The sequence below is a fragment of the Apostichopus japonicus genome, chromosome 3, assembly GCF_037975245.1.
Source record: "Apostichopus japonicus isolate 1M-3 chromosome 3, ASM3797524v1, whole genome shotgun sequence".
Taxonomy (NCBI): domain Eukaryota; kingdom Metazoa; phylum Echinodermata; class Holothuroidea; order Aspidochirotida; family Stichopodidae; genus Apostichopus; species Apostichopus japonicus.
The window spans coordinates 1534282-1558424 of NC_092563.1; the positions used below are offsets into that span (position 1 = coordinate 1534282).

General features: G+C 36.9%; 1 protein-coding gene across 1 annotated transcript in view; it reads left to right on the forward strand.

Moving 5' to 3' along the window:
• LOC139959404 (kinesin-like protein KIF15) overlaps positions 1–24138 on the forward strand; it is a 32923-nt gene extending 8785 nt beyond the window's left edge. The window contains exons 15-34 of the mRNA XM_071956976.1: positions 403–610; positions 992–1113; positions 2114–2293; positions 4478–4705; positions 5438–5533; positions 6906–7011; positions 8162–8370; positions 9191–9307; positions 10052–10204; positions 12377–12463; positions 12953–13159; positions 13756–13902; positions 14879–14987; positions 15604–15716; positions 16696–16805; positions 17022–17135; positions 18806–18877; positions 19319–19412; positions 20237–20368; positions 22210–24138. Of these exons, the coding sequence (XP_071813077.1) occupies positions 403–610; positions 992–1113; positions 2114–2293; positions 4478–4705; positions 5438–5533; positions 6906–7011; positions 8162–8370; positions 9191–9307; positions 10052–10204; positions 12377–12463; positions 12953–13159; positions 13756–13902; positions 14879–14987; positions 15604–15716; positions 16696–16805; positions 17022–17135; positions 18806–18877; positions 19319–19412; positions 20237–20368; positions 22210–22365 (2760 nt within the window). The 3' untranslated portion in view covers positions 22366–24138. The remainder of the gene's footprint in view (positions 1–402; positions 611–991; positions 1114–2113; positions 2294–4477; positions 4706–5437; positions 5534–6905; positions 7012–8161; positions 8371–9190; positions 9308–10051; positions 10205–12376; positions 12464–12952; positions 13160–13755; positions 13903–14878; positions 14988–15603; positions 15717–16695; positions 16806–17021; positions 17136–18805; positions 18878–19318; positions 19413–20236; positions 20369–22209) is intronic.
• Positions 24139–24143: the final 5 nt, after the last annotated feature.

The following is a 24143-nucleotide window of genomic DNA, read 5'->3' on the forward strand; positions in this document are numbered from 1 at the left end:
TGTTTGCAAATGTGCAGTAATGTGATAACTTATTAGAGTCAGTTTAAATCTGACCATTTCAAAAATCATTAAGTATGTCAACAATGTGCATAACTATATGCACACATAAATAACAGTTGTGGTCTGACATATTTGGTTCTAAAGGTAAAAGGGTGGAGGGTCCAGGTAGTGAGTGAGTCCTAACCCTGGAAGAAAATAGCACATTTTTGCTTTGCTTTTACACCCTTCTGATTGAACTGTCAGCTTGCAGGAATTCATAAGTCTTCTTTTCTGCTGTCATCAAATAACTCCTGTTTTTGTTTCAGTCTCAAGGTACGTAATAACAAAACAGAACAACAGTTAGTTATGTAATAGAAATAGTAGCTAAGAGTTATTTTTCTGGCCGACCATGTTCTTTCATAGAAATCGTTAACGGCAGAGGTCCGTGCCATGAAAGAGCTCGTGGAGCACAACCCCATGGTGCTGAAGTACGCTATAGAGAACAAGAAACTGAGAGAGGAGGTGCAAAGACTCAAAACTATGGAAATGGTTCAGAGTGGACTCGACTTTACCGCAGAGCAATGTGCCCAGCTGGACAAGGCATTTAAAGAACTAAAAGAAAACGTGGATGGTTAGTAGCAAAACTTAATAAACAGTTTTATCATTACTGAACTCTTCTGGGGTTTTCTAGTTTGTCCCCCCACCCCCCCCCCATCATTGAACCCCTCATCCAACTATTTATTTTGCCACCAAGAAACTTTTAAAAGCAAATTTGAAATATTTTTGTCCTGCCCAAACTGGTGTAATCAGCTGTTTGTCAGTCTAATCCTGTGATAACAGTTACTTCATTTAATATGTATAATATGTTTTAGGTTACCACTGCATTGAATCTCTGCCGTAATATTCTGTTTATTGTCTCCCAAATGAGACATGAAGTAAATCTATATAACATGTTGAATTTTATGCTGTGTCTTGAAAGTCGCAAATACTTATAACATTTTGATTTCTTCAGACGCTGGTAACTTCCGTTTTGATGGGACACCTTCAAGCACACCGACATCAATGCAAGTTCCCGTGGCAACTGTAGAAAGACAGAAGGCACAGCTGCAGGAGTTGCAAGCCCAGTTAGATTCGGTAACTACTTGTTTATATTTCGTTTATATTTTCTGGTCTAACGCTCATCATTCTACAGTGGTTTATTTAAAAGGGTCAAACTGTAATTTTATTATTCAAAATTTCGACATTTTTAATATAAATATCTTGACTTCTCATCTTGGAAATATCAACTTTTAAGAGAGGACAAAATTTTGACATTGCAGGTCAAAATTATGACTTCCAACTGAAATGTTCAATTTTTAGAGATAAATTATTTTTGCCACTATCAAATTCTCTTGTGTGTAATGATAAAATTTAAATTGATTCATTGTTATGTAATGAGTGTTCTACCACACGTGACCAATGTCAGTGCTTTCTTCATTGAACTTGTTCAAACATTGGCTGTAAGGTGAAAGGTCATAACTAAAAGAATTGTACAACAAAGTAATTTAATATTGCCATTGCATTAGGAGGGTGAAGCATACAACACAACAGTATTTTGATGTCACACTGTATATTATCAACTTTAACTTCTTGTTAATTCAAAGAATAATTTATCTGGTATTGCATAGCAAAATACTATTGATAGTGAACACTTTGGGTCACAAATTAGTGCATTTTTTACCGTTTGTGATAATCAAAAGGAAAATATCAAAACTCAAAAAATTAATCCCTTTACTTGTAAGCTCCTCCCCCTCCCCCTCCCTCCCCCTCCTCCTCAACAAGACAAATATGAACAGTCGGCCGACTGCTTCACAGCCATTCAGACGACTTACAGAATTTATCAGTTCCCGTTGTTGCTACTGGCATTTAGGGTTTTGTAGCCTTATATAGCAACCTAACTGGTCCTTTGATTTGGGTGAGGCCTCCCAGTAGGCTTCATGTTCATTTCATTATATTGTCTTGTTCTTGTCAATCATATACATGATTGATGGTTGTTTGTATTAGTGTGTGGTTTTGTAGTGTGATATTGGGGTTGCTCTTCTGTCTTTCAAGGAACTCAACCTTGATTTTTCTAATTTTCTCCACACAATGCTAGACCCGTCAAGAGGCAGCTGAACAGAAGGAGTTGTTTCATCGTAAGAGAACAGAGATGGAGGGAGAGTTGGAGTCATCCAGGAGGAATGCTCAGGAGTTAGAGACGGCCCTGGAGGGCATGAAGGCTAAAAACAGACTTGAAAGAGATGCCATGCATGATATGCACATGCAAACCATTAAGGTGAGGCGATGGAGACCCACCCGGAATTATTATAAAGTAACATGGGGCAGGAGATGATGGGTTTAGGACTTTAATTATTAACAACAACCACTATCTGTCTTGTATGACAACCATTCCTACCATCTTAGGTTTGTCAGAAGGTCAACATGCAGTTCATTTATGTACAGTATATTGCCTTGAGCTTTCTTTATACATCATGATTTTGTTGGGTTACTACTTTAGTCCCTCCACTATCCTAAACTGAAACTTGTAAGGACAATATCCCAAGTTCCTATCTTGCAATCATTCTGGTTATCAAAACAACTTAAGACTTCCAAAACGAGTCTGGGACTCAGTTTAATTGCGGTACAGTCCCCTTGGATGGGTGAATAGTTTGTGAGCGACGCTGTCAATTTACCTCCGCCCGAGATGATTGAAGAATACGCACAGGGTGTGAGAGTGCCTTCATGTCGTCATTGAAGAATACGCACAGGGTGTGAGAGTGCCTTCATGATCATCATTTCTTGTAGAATACACACAGGGTGAGAGAGTGCCTTCATGATCATCATTTCTTGTATAATACACACAGGGTGTGAGAGTGCCTTCATGATCGTCATTTCTTGTAGAATACACACAGGGTGCGAGAGTGCCTTCATGTCGTCATTGAAGAATACGCACAGGGTGTGAGAGTGCCTTCATGATCATCATTTCTTGTAGAATACACACAGGGTGAGAGAGTGCCTTCATGTCGTCATTGAAGAATACACACAGGGTGTGAGAGTGCCTTCATGATCGTCATTTCTTGTAGAATACACACAGGGTGCGAGAGTGCCTTCATGTCGTCATTGAAGAATATGCACAGGGTGAGAGAGTGCCTTCATGATCATCATTTCTTGTAAAATACGCACAGGGTGAGAGAGTGCCTTCATGATCATCATTTCTTGTAGAATACACACAGGGTGTGAGAGTGCCTTCATGATCATCATTTCTTGTAGAATACACACAGGGTGTGAGAGCGCCTTCATGAACATCATTTCTTGTAGAATACACACAGGGTGTGAGAGTGCCTTCATGATCATCATTTCTTGTAGAATACACACAGGGTGAGAGAGTGCCTTCATGATCATCATTTCTTGTAGAATACGCACAGGGTGAGAGAGTGCCTTCATGATCATCATTTCTTGTAGAATACGCACAGGGTGAGAGAGTGCCTTCATGATCATCATTTCTTGTAGAATACACACAGGGTGAGAGAGTGCCTTCATGATCATCATTTCTTGTAGAATACGCACAGGGTGAGAGAGTGCCTTCATGATCATCATTTCTTGTAGAATACGCACAGGGTGAGAGAGTGCCTTCATGTCGTCATTGAAGAATATGCACAGGGTGAGAGAGTGCCTTCATGATCATCATTTCTTGTAAAATACGCACAGGGTGAGAGAGTGCCTTCATGATCATCATTTCTTGTAGAATACACACAGGGTGTGAGAGTGCCTTCATGATCATCATTTCTTGTAGAATACACACAGGGTGTGAGAGCGCCTTCATGATCATCATTTCTTGTAGAATACACACAGGGTGTGAGAGTGCCTTCATGATCATCATTTCTTGTAGAATACACACAGGGTGAGAGAGTGCCTTCATGATCATCATTTCTTGTAGAATACGCACAGGGTGAGAGAGTGCCTTCATGATCATCATTTCTTGTAGAATACGCACAGGGTGAGAGAGTGCCTTCATGATCATCATTTCTTGTAGAATACACACAGGGTGAGAGAGTGCCCTCATGATCATCATTTCTTGTAGAATACGCACAGGGTGAGAGAGTGCCTTCATGATCATCATTTCTTGTAGAATACGCACAGGGTGAGAGAGTGCCTTCATGATCATCATTTCTTGTAGAATACACACAGGGTGAGAGAGTGCCTTCATGATCATCATTTCTTGTAGAATACACACAGGGTGTGAGAGTGCCTTCATGATCGTCATTGAAGAATACACACAGGGTGAGAGAGTGCCTTCATGATCATCATTTCTTGTAGAATACACACAGGGTGAGAGAGTGCCTTCATGATCATCATTTCTTGTAGAATACACACAGGGTGAGAGAGTGCCTTCATGATCATCATTTCTTGTAGAATACGCACAGGGTGCGAGAGAGTGCCTTCATGATCATCATTTCTTGTACTGTTATTTTCCTTCCAGACCATAACCACACCAAAAAAAAAGGCTGCATACAGTTTGCGGTCCAGATTGGTTCTGCGTAGCAGCGACACTCCAACAGCAGGCCAATCAGGGGAACCTTGTTATGATTCTACACCTCCCAGAGGAGACGATAGGGAGTTTCCGATGGGTATAATCGACGAAGAGGTGCCCGACCACGTACTGGAACAATGCACCGAAGCACTCACTGTCGAAGTCCAGAAACTTCAGGTATAGTCATAGACACATGATTATTATTATTTTTGTTCAATTTTTAAAAGAAGATTGATTGATGGAAGTTTATTCAATAATAGAAAGTAAACCCATTGAATCTGTAGAGCTTTACCCTAGTTTTGGGTAGCAATGATATATGTGTTTAAGAATGTCAAGGGCTTTGGTAAAATTTTGAAGATCTGAAAGCCCTATTTAGAGCTCATTCATGTAATACAGATTCAGAACACATAGTCATTTACTTAAAGGTAATGTGTCTGCATACTTCTTAGCAAACAAACAGCTTCTAACAAACGAAACCAAAGTACTAAATTGTAACTGTCATAACTGTAATCATAATGCCAGCTGTTGAAACAATAAAACTAAAGATGAGTTCGAAAAATAATTTTGGGTATAGACAGATCTTTCTTTGTTTGCAAATATGAGACAAGTTTAGGTGTAGGGAGGGGTGACCTTACTACTAGGGCTAACTTATTGCACTGGATATAGTCCAACGAACACCTTTGAGCTAAGACATTAAAGTCAGGATCACACACACACACACATATATTTAATTCTCAAGACAATATATGTATTTGACACTGGTGAAAAATTGTGTACAATTATGTAATTTGATCATGAAGTTTGCATTGTCTTGTACCTTTGTCACACTTATTAATTCTGGATCTTTTGAGCTGTTTCTCTAGATTTTAACCCTAACCCATACCCTTTTCTTCCTTTAATTCCCTTCAGGAAAAAAACACAGAGCTTCACAACCAGCAAGAGGTTAGTGAAGAAAATGTTATGAAGATGGCGCAGCAAATTTCAAAGCTGGAATACCAGAATGAGGTGAGCTACTGTTTTGCTTTTAATAACAAAATAGCATGAAAAGAAAAATTAACTAAAGGAACAGCATCTCTAAAAAAAATAGCTACGCTGCATCCCCTCCCCACTCCGCACCTACCCACACTCCCAAGTTTTGGAAGAAAACCTTAAAATATCCCATTTCCATTTTTATGATGTTAGAAAGTACCCTTTCTCCCACATGCAAAGTAAGTTACTGTTTTTGATCAACTTCAAGTGCTCTTTTCTTGAACAAGAGTTTAAAGGAAATTGTGTGATTTCCCCACACAAAACAAAGTCAATCATCCCCATGTTCCTCAAAGTTGGTACAGCTTTTGTTTTTACCAGGATTGAAGATGAAAACGATGCATTATCTTTACAAGAGGATATCAATAAGCTGCATCTATGGTCTGAGTAATGGCAAATGTTATTTAATGTTAGCAAGTGTAAGATTCTGCACTTTGGTCATAATAACCATCGTTTCAACTACTTTATGAATGGTCAGCCATTAGAGACAGTGAATGAAGAAAAGGATCTTGGTGTTATTGTTTCAAGCTCTCTCAAATTAAATACACAAGTTGTTGCCTGTGTGAAAAGAGCCAACAGGATTTTGGGAATGATTTACAGTACTTTTGAAACTAAGGAACATGAATTAATGTTGCAACTTTATAAATCTCTTGTTTGTCCACACTTGGAATTTGCCATTCAAGCTTGGAACCCATATTTAAAAGGTGATATAGATTATCTGGAAAAAGTACAGAGAAGATTTACAAGGATGATACCTGTTTTGCAGCATTTGCCATACAATGAAAGACTTTCTGCTCTAAATCTCACAACATTATCCACCAGAAGACTAAGAGGAGATTTAATTGAAGCTTTTAAAATTATGAAAGGTTTCGTAAAAGCTAGCCCTCAATTATGGTTTGAATTTAGCGACATCTCTTTTACTAGAGGCCATTCAATGAAACTGTGCGCAAAATATTCAAAATTGAATGTACGCAGACATTTTTTTTCGATCAGGGTTGTATCCGAAATGGAATGCCCTTCCACAGTCTGCCATTGATGCTACCAGTATTAATCAGTTCAAGGGACTTTTGGACAGACATCTGCATTGTAGGGGAGTTACAAGAGCTGTGCTCTCTCTCCCTTCTTCATCCCACACTACATCTGTCTAGTGATGAGGTGTGGGATACAGGTGAATACAGGTGAATAAACACATACAAAAGACTGAAAACAAAGATAGATTTGCGAAATAATTAAATTTTATTCAAACCATTGAATATGCACCAAAAAGGTGAATTATCTTTTCTGCATTTCGTTACGTCTAGTTCACAACTTAGTGTTAATGTTTGTTGAATCCATTTAATCTGATCAACAGTTGCACTCTGAGGAGAAGACAGAATGGAGTCAGATGAAAGAAAACTTAATGCATCAGGTCGAGAAGTTAACTGAGGAGCTCTCCACTCTCAGGAATACATATGAGAGTAAGAATATTTGTATTATCTTTTGTCTTGTAAATATGTAGATATATTGCATGGAGGGTATTAAATACAGTGTTAATACTGTAACACAGTGTTAACACTGTTATCATTTAGTTACAGGGATAGTCCAGATTAAAGATATTTAGTTTAATAGTTTAATATTTAGATTAATAGAAGAGGAATGTGCTCTGAGCATGCTGCTGGTGAAATTTGCATTATTCAGTTCCTGAGAACCATTTTGGTAATAACAACATGTGAAGTTGACACATGTTTTGTACCAAAGAGAGAAGTTCAGCAAACAGGTGTGATACCATAGATACACACCAAACAACCTTGTTTTTATGTTTTTCTTCTCAAGTTCTCATCCGATTTTTCTAGCTCAAAATATGGATACATCTCGATATGAATATGAAACAGTCATCGTGTAATTTTTAATTTTACATCCTCTTAAGTTGTAACCCAATCCAGTTCAAAGTAAAAATATAAATCTGTATATATATATATATATATATATATATATATATATATATATATATATATATATATACATACATATAAAGCAAAGCAGCTTAGCTGTAAGTGTGCAACTATGACATCATACCTGTTTGCTTCAATTTCATTTACAGAACTAATTGTGAGAATTGCAATTATCAATATCTCTATAAAGCTATGTAGGAATTTCACTAGGTTGCTGGGAATGTGTTCCTCTTTTATTAATCAAAAATATAAATTTCCTGCGACTACCCTATTAACCATAGACTTCAGTGCATTAATAATTATTTTAAAGCATAAACTTGCATTAAAAGAAATGTTCTCTCTTGATCAGGTTAGTATCGAGATGATGTTTTTAACTACTGCATGGAAAAGTATCAAAGAGTTGACAATTGGGATGATTAATCTATTACACACTAAACTAGATCTGGTCGGTAAGTGCACCAGTTGCAATAAGAATGCAACCTGTATCAGACTGGAGAGTTGGACTAGATAGGTTTAAGCCAAAAAATTTCAATTTTGGTAAACTTGAGAAAAGAATATCTTTCACATCTGGTTCCATATGTCTACGGCATCAAAATCATGATTTGATGCTTTACCTATGTGTGGTTTGTTCCCATTCTCAGCATAATTGGTTTCATCCTTTTTCCTTTCTGAACAGTCACAAGAGGAGAAGCAGAAGATTTCAGACTGATGTTACAATCTGTGGACAAGCAACACTTGGAAGAGATGCAGAGATGTCAGAGCAGAGACTGTGAACAGGAGAAGTTAGTCTCGGAGCTCCAGACCAAACTGGTTAAAGCAGAGAGTCTGACCTCTCAACTTCAGCATGCTATTGATGAGGGATGTCATGATAAACAGCAATTAGAAGTAGGTCATGGAACATGAGCTTATAAACATAGCACCTTCATATAATACTATCATATAATAAGATCTACAGTGTGTGAAACTCAAACCTAAAGAGATATTCCAGTGGTAGAAAATGTGGTAATTAAATGGAAAAGGAAAATTTTCCACACTTTTAGTTGAAACCCTCATTGCAAAATATCTTTTACCTAACTCAAAATATGGTTGATTGAATAGAACTTAATTTTAATACTGTAGCTTAACCTTCAATTCTTCCCTGGAGTAGATCACAATAAGTGGTCTTTAATAACATGTCGGTAATTGTTCCTCAAAAGTTCATCCTTTTTTTATTCCAATCTTCTTGTTGATTTATCCTCGATACATTTGGAATATCTGACAAGCTGTCAAAGATCTCTGTTTGTAGAATTTTCGTATTGCAACAGTTTTGTAGAATTATAATTTTCCAGCTGTGAGCAAGTTAGTTAAGTAATATAAAGAAAAAGGAGACATATGCAACTGGATGTGCTGTGATGACATCATTCACCCTGCTGTTGCCTGATGCATTATCACAAAATATCACCAGATTTGAAAATAATCATATCTTTGCCATGTATTAGTTTAAAGTAGTTAATGATTTGGCTTGGCTGGTTACCTCACTACGAGTTTCTGGAGAGAAATCATTTCACAGGGTTTCTCAGTATGTGAAAATTCTGTTTCTTATTTGATTTATATATAACTTTATAATATCATCCAGTCAATGCATACACATCAATTATTTAGTACTAGTTAGGTTGAAGGCGGAGTTACTCCTACAGGTTTGTGGTCTGATTTCCTTCTTACGCAGGAAAGAAACTATACTCTGGAGGCAGAAGTATCCTTCATGGAGCAGCAGAGGAGAGAGCTGGAGGAACGTCTGCTGGCAGAGGTGACAGCAAAGAAAGAGCTAGCGCAAGAGACAGAGGTCAGGAAATGTCTACATATCTTAGATATTTACAGGCAAAGTTTATCAGCTTCGTTGGGAAATAAAAACAAAAGTCACTCATCATGGGTTTCCTATCTCAAAGAAAATTGTCACCAGAGCATCTGTTTTCTCTCTGTAAGCTTAAGAACCCCTGAAGAAGAACTCTTTTGTCACTTTTGAGGACGCTAGAGATCAAAGTCAATAGAGATTAACTTATATGGAAACATAACTTACCTTGGCCGAATACTACACTACAAACATTGAACTGTATCGTATTTACCCAATAATGGCTGCAGCTAATTCAGACAGCATCTTTAATGAAATTTTGTCTGCAATTAGTGTGATGGTTATCACCTTTCCTGGGTCCTGTCATACTGTAACTAAATTATAAAATCCCTATGTGTGATCGATTTCCTGCTGTCCTTATGGTCATGTCAGTGCATTCTTATATTCAGATGTTTTAATGATTCTTTGTCGTATCCATGACTTTCTCATTCTTCATATATATCGTTTTGGACTGTTGCATTTTATTTTCTAGTATCGTGTAGTACGGGTGTGTTTTTTATAGTGCTGCTTTTGGCAGTTACATTTTTTGCCTTATTGGTTCTATATATTTAATATTTTGGGTTTTGTTCCTATTTGTTTTTAGGTTTTACATTTGTAAAGCGCTTTGAGCAGCTTTGCTGATTATGCGCTATTTAAATATTACTTATTATTATTATATCCTTGTTTCCATCTCTATAGTCCATCATCCAACGTCTTGAATTAGAAAGCGAGAAAAACAGCCGACTGACCCAGGAAATCAAGGAAGGATCAGACTCGACGCAGAAACTCGGAGAGATGAACGATCAGATCGGTAAAGAAAACGAATCTCTCAGAAAAACAGTTCTCGAACAGGTGAGCCACTCTTGGTCATTTCCAGGAGGTATGATAGTAGTAAGGGGTGTTACTGATCCAAATATGAAATGTGTTGAGACTGCCATCTTGATCTCAGAGTCAGGACTTGATCCCCATTGTCACGATCAGATCGGGATTGTGTGAATAAGAGCGAGTAGGATGTTCCTGAGTTGGGTATTTATTTCACTGAAGCTACAATAACCCTTGTCTGAAACTGAGGGTCTAGACTCAGATTTGAGGATCAGAGCTGGATCAAGTTTCAAACATCTGATGGGAAGATCTGTATGAAGTGTGAGATACCTTATGGGAACATGAATGTACTACAGCCTTATCAACTCTGAATATGAATTATCATGACTTAGACCTCAGGTCCTTATCTGGATGTCACTGAAGCGAACCGCGGAGGGGGGGGGAAATTACCGGTTATGGGGTTCTTTCGCTTCGAACTCATAAGTGATAAATGAGGATGCAAGAGTGTTCTTGTGTTGAAACAACGACTGACTTTTATTACAAACTCTAACAATATGACAATGAAAATATACAAATGAACGAATCATGATACATGACAGTATACAGTAAATGGCTTTTACACTCTTAATGGCTTAACGGACTCTTTATGACCTAATAAACTCTTATTAAAACTATTCTGACTCGGGGGAAAAACCTATACTTGAACTACGAAATATTCACAGAACCTATGCTTCATCTACGACAATACAGCATAGCAGTGAAAATGCTCTGTACCATAAATACTCAAGCTATGACAATGTAAAATGAACATTATGAAATAAACTGCAGAAATAATATAAAACGTTTGCCAACAGGCGAGGAATTTAACACCTTCGTAATGGCCAGCCTAGGGCAACACATGCCGCTGCAACTCATTATAGGCCTTTCCACCTAAACTGTTCCTAGACAGCAGGAATTTCTACCTCCTGAACCCACAAACTCTCAAGAGACTTGGCACTCCATAGCTATCCACAAAGGCTAAGATTAGAAGGACAAGCTCTGAGACAACTATATAGTGACCAACAGTAACAAAATGTTCAAGATACAAAATACGAATACGTATACGCTCTTTACACTGTGAGCAGTACAATACTCAAATAAAGGTACAATAAAATAATAATCAATACAACTCAACTGTCAATACAGTACAATACACTGTTAATAACTCTCTGTATATAAACTCAACCTGACCCATACTGTCACTCTACAGTATAACATAAAAGTACGCAATACAACTAGCACCCATGTGCTTAACGATACACAACCACTGATCTACATAGTGTACACAACACACACTATAAACCCATAGGACCAAGGTCCAAAACACAACCTAACGAATGTACTTTACACAGTGAAGTACAACCTAGCCAATGGGGCAACATTCAAAACTTCATTTTAATTAAATAATAATAAGGGTACGTACGGTATTTAACAATAATATCTGTGACTTAAACTCTTACTACACTGAAGTCAGCTCGCTCGCGATAAGGAAGAAGAAGAAGACTCTACGCTTGCGGTACAGGAAGCTCTCCATGCTCGCGGACATCAAGACTCCACTACTGTAGGCTAGTAGGTCCGCCATCCTGGAAACCAATGACTTCGAGCCACAAGCCAACCATCTAAAACCTGAGGAGTCCTGCCTCTGAGAAGGGTGACATCTCCTCACGGACTCCAGATAGTAAAGATATATGTAAATCTGGGCTATTGACGACCCAAGATTAAATGAAATTAACAAAAGTAATAAGGGGTTTACGAGGCGATGCCCCGGAGCTCTGCATGGACGATGTTCGCCATACAACACCGTGTACAGAACTGAAGAAAACACACGTGGAAACAGCTAACGCTACACAACTGACTGTTACGGCATATTACATAATACATGTAAATACAACGGGTGCACACTACAAAATTTCACTTCACTACATCACATTCAGATCTGGATGGAGTGTAACAGTGGTCTTGGAAGCAGCACATCATTTCAGTCAAATATCTATCACATGCATAAGTATTAGTCACATTTTTCAGAGTTTTTTTTTTAATATTTTATTTGTATCTTAGTTATTGACTTTCCTTTTCTTTTCTTTTGCAAATAGTAATTGATAATAATACTTAAAATATCTCACTAGAAATCTCTGTTAATAAAAGTGCCCTTTTATATTTCAGGAGAGTCGCATTGATCAACTAGAGAAAGATGTACAATCCAACAGCAGTCTGAAGACAACCCTGGAACAGCAATTAGCCGAAACTAAGGTACGTATAAATTACTGTGAATTCTTTGTAAGGAACTGCTGTACAGTTTGTTTAGCAATTAACCCCATTTTGGGATTCGATAATGGATAAATCATTCCCTGGTTTGTAGCATGTAAAAAAATAAACAAAGTAACATGTGAACATGAAGAAGCATCCAATTCATAGGTACATCACATGACATAAGCACACATATTCTGTTCTGTCCCGATGATGAGATGCTCAGTTCATGAACGTCGGTGGGGAATCCAGATGTGTTTGAGATTTCATAATTTTCATGAGACTTTGTCAAGAATCATGGTTTTATCACAACTAAAACAGTACAGTTGCTCTATATCACCAGTTCTGGAATATTTCATTCACGAAGTAGTAATTCACAACTGCCGAAATCTTTCCAACTTGAAAATAAGCCAGTGGTGAAAACCAAAGATAACTAAGTTAAGATTGCCAAGTCTTTATTTTCTATATTCTTTTGATGCCGATTTCTCACAGGAGGCCATGTCTCAGATTCTTGGTAACCTGCAAGAGCAGAGGACCAAGCTTGCCGAGAAGCGTGTGGAGGTGGACGAGCTTGGCCAGCAGCTGCTTATAAGTGAACATGAGAAAGAAGAGGTTGCAGTAGTACTGGAGAGGGTCCAGATGAACCTGGAGGAAGTAGAAGCTCACTCACAGATGGCAGCAAATAAATACGAGGAGAAGGTAAGTCAAAGAAACAGCATTACATGGAGGCAATCTGAGCTCAGCCGGTGAAGCTACTAGGAGGAGGGGTGGCATCAAATGCAAGAGTGAAGGAGAGTGCTCAGACAACGGTAGAAACTTTCAAATTTGCAATAATTCAAGGCCTGTCATGACAAGTTACTTACTAACCATGTATCAACCTTTGTATCTTTGTTTGGATAAAAAGACAATTTTTAGCTGCTTTGACAGAGTTACCTTATTTTCATACAGGCGTCGGAACTGCATACTTTCTGAACTGTGAAAAGAATTGCAATTTTTTCAGTCAACAAGAAGAAGTAAACAGAAATGGTTTAAATTACTCAGAAACATCCATTTAAGTTACTCAGAAACATCCAAGTTATGCTACTTAGAAACATCCAAATTTAAACTACTCAGAAACAACCAATGAAAATTAATCAGAAACATCCAAATTTAAACTACTCAGAACATCCAATTTAAACTACTCAGAAACATCCAATTATCTTACTCAGAAACATCCAATTAAAATTTCTCAGAAACATCCAATTTAAACTAGTCAGGAACATTGAATTTAAATTTACTCCTTCTTCCTTCTGAAGATAAGAACTTTGCAAGATGACCTACAGGAGATGAATTGTCAGCACTCTGACCTATTGATAGAGATGGAGAAACAAGAAACCTTGCTGCAAAGCTCACAAGCAGATTGTGAAGATCTTAATGAATGTATCGCAGATTTGGAGAAAAAGGTGAGTCATGTAACACATTTTACACTTGTCTAAGGTTGCACAAGTTGTTTTCTCTTGTTGTTTGTATCAAGTTCAAAATTTTACATCCTAGCAACGGAATAACTTACAGTATCTTGATGGGAGTTGGAACTTGGATCAGTGTGTTCCTATTTACTTGTCCTGTATAAGACACTTTTTAAACCTCAGAATTCATTGTATCTGTTGTAACAGGCACATCAGTGTATGTATCATATCAGATAACCACATGGCTTGTGTCAGCTATATTCACACGCACTATGAACAGGCACATCAGTGTATGTATCATATCAGATAACCACATGACTTGTGTCAGCTGTATTCCCACACACTTTGAACAGGCACATCAGTGTATGTATTATATCAGATAACCACATGGCTTGTGTCAGCTATATTCACACACACTATAAAGCTGTACTTTGTTCCCATGCTGATCCACCACAGTTGGGCTAAGTTCAGGCTACCAGCGGGTTTTCATAAATCCGACTCACTGAACAAAAAGAATGGTAAAGATGGTTGATTTATAACATGTTGAGTTTATGTGATGAGGTATTTGAACATAACAACAGATGATCAATGCTCGTGTAAAACTGTCTGTAAAACTGTAAATATGTCACATATTCATCATTCTCACAGTAGTACCTACATCCTTTGCTGTTGCAGCATGTGCATGGATTGGGTACAAAGTTTCACTGTGGTCCTTTAGATTGATTTCACACCCATCCCTTTGCCTAAACTACTCTTTACCAAAAGGGATTTATACAGAATGTTCTAGATAGTACTGATTAAAGCAACTCGTTTCTCAGGTTCTGAAGGCTAAATGATCAACAATGCATTTTCAACCTATCTGGTTATCTCACTCCTTAAAGGTGAGTGACTATTATCTCTGGAAAACCTCTTGTTCAGACACAATTTTCTGTTAATACTGGAATAATCCTAGTCTTCTTGTTGCCTTCCACAGCTCAAAGATATAGAGCAACAGCTGGAAGAAACACAGGCTAACATCTCCACGGTAATGGTGGAGAGCGCCCACTCATTGGAGGCACAGGAAACCATGCAAGAACTAGAGTCATATCCTTTGATAGTTTCCCTCTTGGGAAGTGGAATCTACGACTATTAATTGCAAAAATAAGTGGAATCTACAACTATTCATTGAAAAAATAATTGGAAACTAAGACTATTCATTGCAAAAATAAATTGAATAAATCTTTCCTTTTCTTTGGAAGGATATGTTAATAATTGTTTAAACAACTTTCAGGGTAATTTTTGAAGTTAACTTTGGATGGACTTGGCATGGTGAGTTTATTAAATGAGTCCTCCTGTATCAACATTAACTGATGCAACATTATGATTTAACTCTCCACTTTGTGCAATTAAATTAAGAATACTTTCCATTTTTCCCTTCCATGGACATCTGGGCATAGCTGTTTACTGCTAGTCAATTTGGACACGAAGAAATACTTTTAAATATGATTTGTGTGGAATGTGCACAAATTACTTCTGTGAACTTTCCTGGTGGAATGTGAATGATTTAAGTCAAGTTATTGACTTTTGTTTAGAAAGACAAATGCAATGCATGTAATGTAACTAATAGCATTTCATCTTATCATAGTTATGGTGTTTAAGTTTTAGTAACAGTTAATATCACAAAGTTATTTATGTCTTTCCTTAATGTTGTTTTCTCCACTTTGAGATCTTCCCAAGGGAAATTTATGCAGTTATCTGAAAGTTACGAGAATGTGTGTGAAGAACTGGAGAAGATGCGAGAAGAGAAAAACAAAGATATCAGAAACCTCAAGGTAAGTCTTCCACCTTGCTCTTGATTAGTCTGTTTCTATGTAAATAAAAGCTCAAGTCAATAATACATAATGTACTACTACCAATGTCAAACAGATCAAGAGTCCCAAGAGAAATAGTAAGAGAAAATTGCTCATATATTATACCTTGTTTTTAACATTTACTTACATCACATTGGATTACATGACTGATTGATTCTTCTCTAACTTGGATTTCTAAAGAATTATCTAAATGTTCTTGTATTGTAAGGTGACCAGACGTCCCCGATTTTCGGGGACAGTCCCCGATTACAGTGTGCTGTCCCCGATTCGTCAAAATGTTCAGGAATTTCGAAAATATCACACATTATTAGTAAAATAATTGTAAAAACAAAATTTAGTCAAGTGTGCAGTCTCAGAACGGAACTAATAACCAGTATTTCAGGTGGGCCAGTGTCAAGTGGAAACACTGTTAAAATATGCTAGATCGATCTAGCCTAGCACTCTTTCGACCATATAATTGGCAACTACGGCGACACAACAACACTTTATATAGTGTGAGCATGAGCAACTCACAAGCTCTCAAAGAATCACGTAAAGTAAGTGAATTTCATCTAAGAAAAAGCTACATTTTTGAAATAAAATTGATTTAAAAAGTGCTTCTGAGTATCACCATTTTGCATCTGAGCACCTTAGGCACTTGAAAATTTTCCAAAGGGGAGGGGGACACCCCCACCCCTCCCCCATATCAGTCACGCAACAAATGTCCCTGATTCCAGTCAGGAAATTATGGTCACCTTATTGTATTGGTAATAAAGCATCTTGTAAGTGAAGAGTTGATTTTGTTGCTGACACTGAAAATTTGCTTTACGACGTGGTCAGTCATTTTGTATCAGACAACATTTTATACTGTCCTATCCCTAGATAATTGTGTGTCTTTAACTCCTTTATGAGTGCATTAGTTCTGGTTACTATTGAAGACAATGTCAATTTTTATAAACAGGAAAAATTGAAAGATGTGGAACAAGTTGAAGAAGAGAAAGGACAACTTGAAGAGAGAATCCAGCAACTACAGAAATCAATTGAAGAGGCGACTGAAGAGGGCTCGAAGAGGTAAAACCTACATTTGAACATTATGCCTAGATATGAATATAAATGGTCTATTCAGGGTCAAAGGACTACTTACTATTTTGAACAGGCCAAGGGGATGTTAGTGAGAGAAGAAGCAAGCCAGGTAATATAAATGGCTGATTATTATATTATCGTTAACTTTGGGAGAGGGAAATCGTTCTTACTAGTGTATCACATCTAAATTGCTTCTACCATCAGGGAAGGGGTGTTACAAGAGAAGTTGAGAGCGCTGGAGGACAAAGTCATGGTAATGACCGAAGCTGTCGGAAGAAATGAAGAACTGAAAGAAGAAAACAAGACACTTCAAGAAAAGTCAGTAACTTTATTTCTTGACTGAAGCAAACCATACAATATGTAATATTGATTGTATTCAAAACTGCTAACAATAAGTAAATAAGCTAATGATAGAAGTATTCTGGTTCAAGAGATGGAAGAGCTATTTGGGAGCATTCTTTTGGAAGAGGGAAGGAGGAGGTGGGAGAGGGACCAAGTGCTTATATTCTTAGTGGTGGGACCAGGTCATGCAGAATTCTTTTCATAATGGAACCAAATCACATTTACTAATCTCAAAAGCTAATCTATGTCTGTTTGCAATCATTATAAAATTGTTTAAGTGTTCTGGAACACTCATTCTTCCATGGATTTTACTGAAACTTGGGAACAATGTTCATTGGATGTTAGGCTACTTTGACTACTGGCAAGTGAAGGTCAAAGGTCATTTAGGGGTCACTTCAGGTCATTCTGTGAAAATTTAAAAATGTATCTCCTCTTTCCCAGAAGACCACATGTTCTTGAAAGTTGGTCATAATGTTTCTTGGGTAGTGCTTCTTCTGGGGTGTACAGAAAGTCATTAGAGATCAAATTTAGGGGTCACTGATGGATATATGAAAACCTTCAAAATATATCTCCTCTTTCCCAGAGGACCACATGTTCTTGAAAGTTAATAGATGATGTCTTACCAATTAATGTTAGGAACATTGTAATGCATGTGATCGGTATTACCTCTTGTGTCAGGGAGGACTGTGTAAAATGAACACTAAATTTGATACTCCAACTGACATGAAGTTAAAGTTTTTAAATGACAGTGACAGGAGTTGGTATAAGTCAACAGGTATTCTAATGTTACTGTATGTGAAACACAATCTATGTACTAAGATGGTGGCAAATATGTTTTCCCCTTTGGTGTTCCTGTTCTGCAACAAACAATTTCTGGCAACATACTACTGTAAGGGGAGGAATCCACCTCACTAGTTTTTGTGAAACGGGTGAAACAAACTTGTGAACCACTATCAATACTGGTATGTGACATGCACTAATGAAATATTAGAGAGTACATCCTTGCTGGAACAACATTTTGCATCAACTCAAATCTGAACGGTTGAGCTACTGCACCATTGGTGCTCTTGTTTTTAAAGAATAGAGTTCAGATAAAGTGATAGTTTGAAGAGAATGTATGACAGGCAATAATAAATTTGTCAACTGTAGAGTCAGCAGGAATCGTAAGTCTATCAACACCTGAATAGATTTAAATTCTTAAAGTCGTCATCCTTTGTCCCTGATTAGATTTAAATTCTTAAAGTCGTCATCCTTTGTCCCTGATTAGATTTAAATTCTTAAAGTCGTCATCCTTTGTCCCTGGTTTGATTTAAATTCTTAAAGTCGTCATCCTTTGTCCCTGGTTTGATTTAAATTCTTAAAGTCGTCATCCTTTGTCCCTGATTAAATTTAAATTCTTAAAGTCGTCATCCTTTGTCCCTGGTTTGATTTAAATTCTTACAGTCGTCATCCTTTGTCCCTGATTAGATTTAAATTCTTAAAGTCGTCATCCTTTGTCCCTGGTTTGATTTAATTTCCTAAAGTCGTCATCCTTTGTCCCTGATTAGATTTAAATTCTTAAAGTCGTCATCCTTTGTCCCTGGTTTGATTCATGCTCTGCTAGCTGAGTCACCCATTGTCATTTTCTCCTTTCATAATCCTGTTAGAATCATGAAGCTAGAAGTGAATGATGAGCTCCTGGAAGATGACATGAATGAACTCCATCAAGAACTAGAGAGGTAAGTCTCTAAGTGAAACAGTCTCATGTATTTCATTACTAGAAAGAAACGATAACTGAGCTTCTCACTTGTTAAGCTGTGACCCACTCACTCTTTAATCAAGTATTGCCTTGTGCCTTCTCTAAATGGATTTTATATTGTTTTTTTTTAAATTCCAAACTGCTGGAAAGAGATGCTCATACACAGCATGGCAATCTGGTTCTCGAGAGTTCCAGGAAGGTGTTTTGAGGAACTTTAAGGTTGTTTGAGGGAATTTGATGGTGGTTTGGGGTAGTCAGCAAATAGAGCTATAAAAGTTTGATCAATAGTGATTAGTTTGGATCTTTACAGCACATTTGGATGTGATGCATCTTGCCTATCAAATATTGGTTTGCGATTTGTTGCAAATTCACAAACAATTTGAGATGCTTTCATATTGTATTTCTTTCTCTGCTACATTAGGGTTACAAGTCTAGAAAAATCACACTTTGAAGAAAAAGAAGATATGAAGTCCAAACTTGAGGTGGCAATGGAGGAGAAGTCAAGACAAACCAAGGTGAGTTTAGTTAATATCGGCCACAAAATTCCAGGATTGATGACAAAATGTAAGTTAGTAGTCATTATGTTGATTAAAAGTTCCTTACAAATTAAAACACTCAGAAAAGAAGATTTACTGCAAAAACACTGAATTTGTAATTCCTACTACACAAGAGATGCTTTAATTATATATTTCCGGTGTCCTTTCATTCTTGTGACACCAATTTTGAAACAACTGGCTTCTCAATGAAATATCAGCCCAAGAAATTCAGGCTACTTACTGTCCGATTTGACAGTGAATTTCACCATTTACCAGTAGAAAACAAAGGGCACCAGGCATTTCTCTGCAACCATAGATATATAGAACGTAAAACTAATAGTAATGTGATTAACAAAATTTTGGGAGTCAAAGATTCCTCATGATTACCATACCTTATATAATTCTGTATTTACTGCTTTATTATCAGCAGATATTAGGCTGCTCCCAAAAGCCTGCACAGTGTACCTTAACCAATGTGTGATGTAATTCATGGAAATGCCAGAGAGAACTCGATTTTAGATATTGTGACATTCTAGGTCTGTGAGGGTAACATCTCTTCATTTGGTTAACTGTGATAGATGATTTCAATGTGTGGTCAGTTGCAATCTGCAGTGATTTAATATGACTATTTGCAACTCCACTTGGTCTGTTGTATAATCATCTTCACTTCTCTATTTCTGTAAACGCTCCTGTGAACACTTACAAAATGCGATAAATTCAGGATGAAACCTACAGCTATCATCTTTTATATTTATGTACAGTTTATATCCAACATTTTTGAATATCTCTGTACCCCATACCAGGCCATGACTAAGTTGGAAAAGAAGAATGAAGAGCTGGAGTTGGAGAATGCTAAATTAGTCGGCCACCAGAACTTCAAGCAGAAGATACAGTACCATGTGAAACTCAAGGTGGAGAACAATGAGCTGAGAGAGGTAGAGAACTCAACAACCTCTTCTTTGTAATTGCAGCAAGAACTCATTAACAACAGCAGGGGATGGTAGAGGACAAACAAGTCCAACCGTTTACCTTTTATTGTGATTGATAGTCCTTGTGTTACTTTTATTGATTATGAAAAACTGCACATTTGTGGATGGTTATGGAAGTAGCGGACTACAGCGACATATTTAGTATTACATAATTATGAGGGATTGGACAAAGATATCCAGCTTTTGCTGTATTCCACTTTGTTCATCACATAGCCGCTGCCATCTTGACCGGCTGATTAAGTATCGGAAATTTATTCAGGGTGCCATCTTGGGTCGGCATTGTCAAAAGTTCTTTGTTAGATGGCTAGTTAAGAAGAGTAGTTAAGAAGGGTAATCCCTCCCCAGTGATAAAATATATGTATTTTGTGTCATACAACTGATTCCATGCACATCCAGGACTTTGATACAATCTAGCAAAGTTTATTGTTCCACGATGAATTGCATTAACTATTGGATAATATACTACATATATTTATATGGACAGACCTACAAATTTCATTAAGAGAGGCATGGCAGAATAATAGATGTTGAGCAGGATGTGATGGAGACCATAAATTCCTGTATTATTTAATTTCTAGCAGTATTGAGGGTTTTAAGCCGACACTGACTGGCAGAGCATGAGCACACTCAACTCGACCATGGTAATAATGAAAAGTGTCGATAGTTGGTTTAGTCGCAATCCAAATTGTGCATTTGTTCACGACAAACACATCTGGCAGTAATAAATTTGCATGTGACCTAAACGAGCTCTGGTTATTAACAGCAAACATTCAATCTGTGTCCGGGGGTCAGATGTAAGTGCATGGGTCTTCCTCAAACACTAGACCACAAAAAGTTTAGAGTCGGGTCGTGAACAGTCCGGCAGTGTACGGCTGGCTTGATACAACATGAATCATGAATCAATTTGCATACATAACATTGACGGCTTTAAAAAACTTCTTTTGTACATTGTTTTTGTCAAAGAATCCTCATGATTTCCATACCTTATAATAAGGCTTATATAAGGCTTCTTTTGTACATTGTTCAACAAAACACAATGTTTACTATGTCTGTAGACTATGAAAACAAATTCAGAAATGTACCAAACTTGTTGGGAATCAACCATGAATGCTGATTATGATCTCAAAATAAATTTTGATTTGGGACAAAACGTAAACAAATGATGTGGCATTATTGAATTACTCCAATGTGCAATAGCAAAGAACACTTTTCACGCTGTACAAATGTTGTACCTTTTCTGTGCAACAACACTTGTTATTTCCTCTCTCTAGGCAAGCACTGTAAATGATCGGTAGCATGATTTCACAAAAATAACGATTTCACATTGGAAAGGTATAGAGTATAAGGTGATTTAGGGTGCAGGGTAGTTGAGGTGGTGACATAAGTTTGCACTACGGATATTTACAATAATTCTTAGTTTGATATGACAATTCAAAGTGAGTTAATTGTATGAAGGGGAGATGGGTATTGAAGGGGTGCTTTAGTCCTACTTGGTGGACACATAGTTATTCTTTTGAAAACAGTTTAGGATTTGTCTTTATGAGAATTCATGACCAAAATATACAATTAGTTAAGAAGAAGGTTAAACTATTTTTCTTGAATCACCTACATAATTGCTTACCTTTTAAAGTAAACAAGCCAAATACAGTTGGAACTCGTCAGATATCAATTTCCATATCCGCTTGAAATTTCTTAAAATGATTGTTTCAAAATTCTCCTATAGTTCTCTAGTTTCAATTTATTTGGGTACATCAATTGAGATGTCTTTCTATTTTTTGTTTCTACAGCAACTGAAGAAATCTCACCAGGATGCCTTTAAGTACAAGCAAGAGCTGGACCATGCCAGACAGAAGCTTGGATTAAGTCCTTTGAAATGGACCAAAGAACAACAACAACCACCACTGATGCCTCACAAGGAAAATTGTGACCCTGCAGCGAGCTGACTGCGACAGACATCCACGAATAAACAATCCTAAAGTGATTATACCCGAGAAGACAGGGTTACTTATTAATCACTCTCTGTGGTCTCGTCATAAAAGCATCACTGCAATTCCTCCATACGTACCACAAATGTCCAAGATTTTAATCCTGTTTCTGTTAATGAATATTATTATATAATTGCCTTTACCATTCAGTTTTCACTATTTTAGTACATAAGACAATGATGTAGTGTTTTAGATCAGGTACTATTATTAAGCGGCAGGTTTAACTGGAGTAAATGTGGGAAAGGTAGATATCAATGTAAATTGTTTTATGCTTGATGAACACAGTGACAATTGTAAACAAAATTGGACTTGAATGAGTCACATTTGTCTCAAATTGGAACATTTCTAATGTCTATTCTATGAAATCAATTTTCAGTTATACTTTTGAAAGTTCTATTTGGTAATTCACTCGTATATGAAGCATTCACTCATATATGAAACAGATATAAAACAAAATTAGTTACTTGGGGTCCTGGAGAACAGAACAAGAGTGAACTGAGGGTTGGAAGTTGGTAAATCAAAATTTAAATTAATTAAAAATTGTTAATTCTGGGTATTATCTTTGGGATTAACATATATATTTTTTCGGGCATTTTATTGAATATGATTCACTTGGAGCTGTTTTATTTAATCTCCTTTTAACACAATTTTGGCAATCCTTGCAAGTCATTTTCAGTTAAATTCTAGAAACTGTTTCTTTTTAGAATCCAATTGCATCGTAGAGTGAAATGGAAAAGTTGTATTTGGTTTAGGTGTCCCATAGGTTAGGGTTATTACTTATAACGAAACAGCTAAGGAGTTTTAACTCATCATCCACGAGGAACATAAAATCATGCAATACAGATGTAATTCACCTAACTCATGCATTTTTATCTTATTTGAGTTTAGTTTTAGTTTTGTTTTAATTTTCGTTTACCAAGAATCAACTTAAATTGCTCCTTCATCTGGTTATGCAATATTTTTGAAGCCCTAACCCAGAGTTACAGACAATTTTATTGTTAACAGCTGTAGATTTCACTGAAATGGGATGTTTTTTGCAACATCATCAGAATTACCTCTAGATATGCCAGGAAGTGTTCAAAACTGTTTTCATCACTCAGACATGTAAATGTAACAATTACCCTTTATTTTTTTAAGTTTGGATGGTACATTTAAAAATAGAGAATTTTATGGAGTCAGTATTAAAATTTGCAGTATTAGAATTTACCCCATTTTTTACATTTACTAGTTGAGTTGCCACTTTTCAAGTATTAAAATAACCAACCCAGATAAAAAGGTACAGCCTTTGGTAATACCACATTGGAAGGTATCCCCTCTCCCAGGCATTGTCAAATCATCACAGGAGACAGTTCCCAAGATATTTTCAAACCTATTTTTGTCCTACAAGGAGCAGAAATAAGTGCAGTTACAACAAGGAGATGTTTCACTTACCCAAGTTCTAAAATCGGGATTCTTAACGCTTAAGATCTCAAAAGAGACTGTTTAACCAGGGAGTTGTTATGGAACATAACAACTCCCTGGTTTAACAGCCATCTTAATTACTACTGTAACAGAACAACATCTTTCTTGAATTGGCATCCACTTCATTTATTAGACACCAGATAATAAAACAAGCACAACATTATGGCCAAGAGTATGTGTGCTCTTTACTTTCATTACCTTACAATGTCTTCAATTGTCACTGGCTATGGATACAGGCTGTACTTTTTACTCCGGCAACTTATAGATCACTGAAT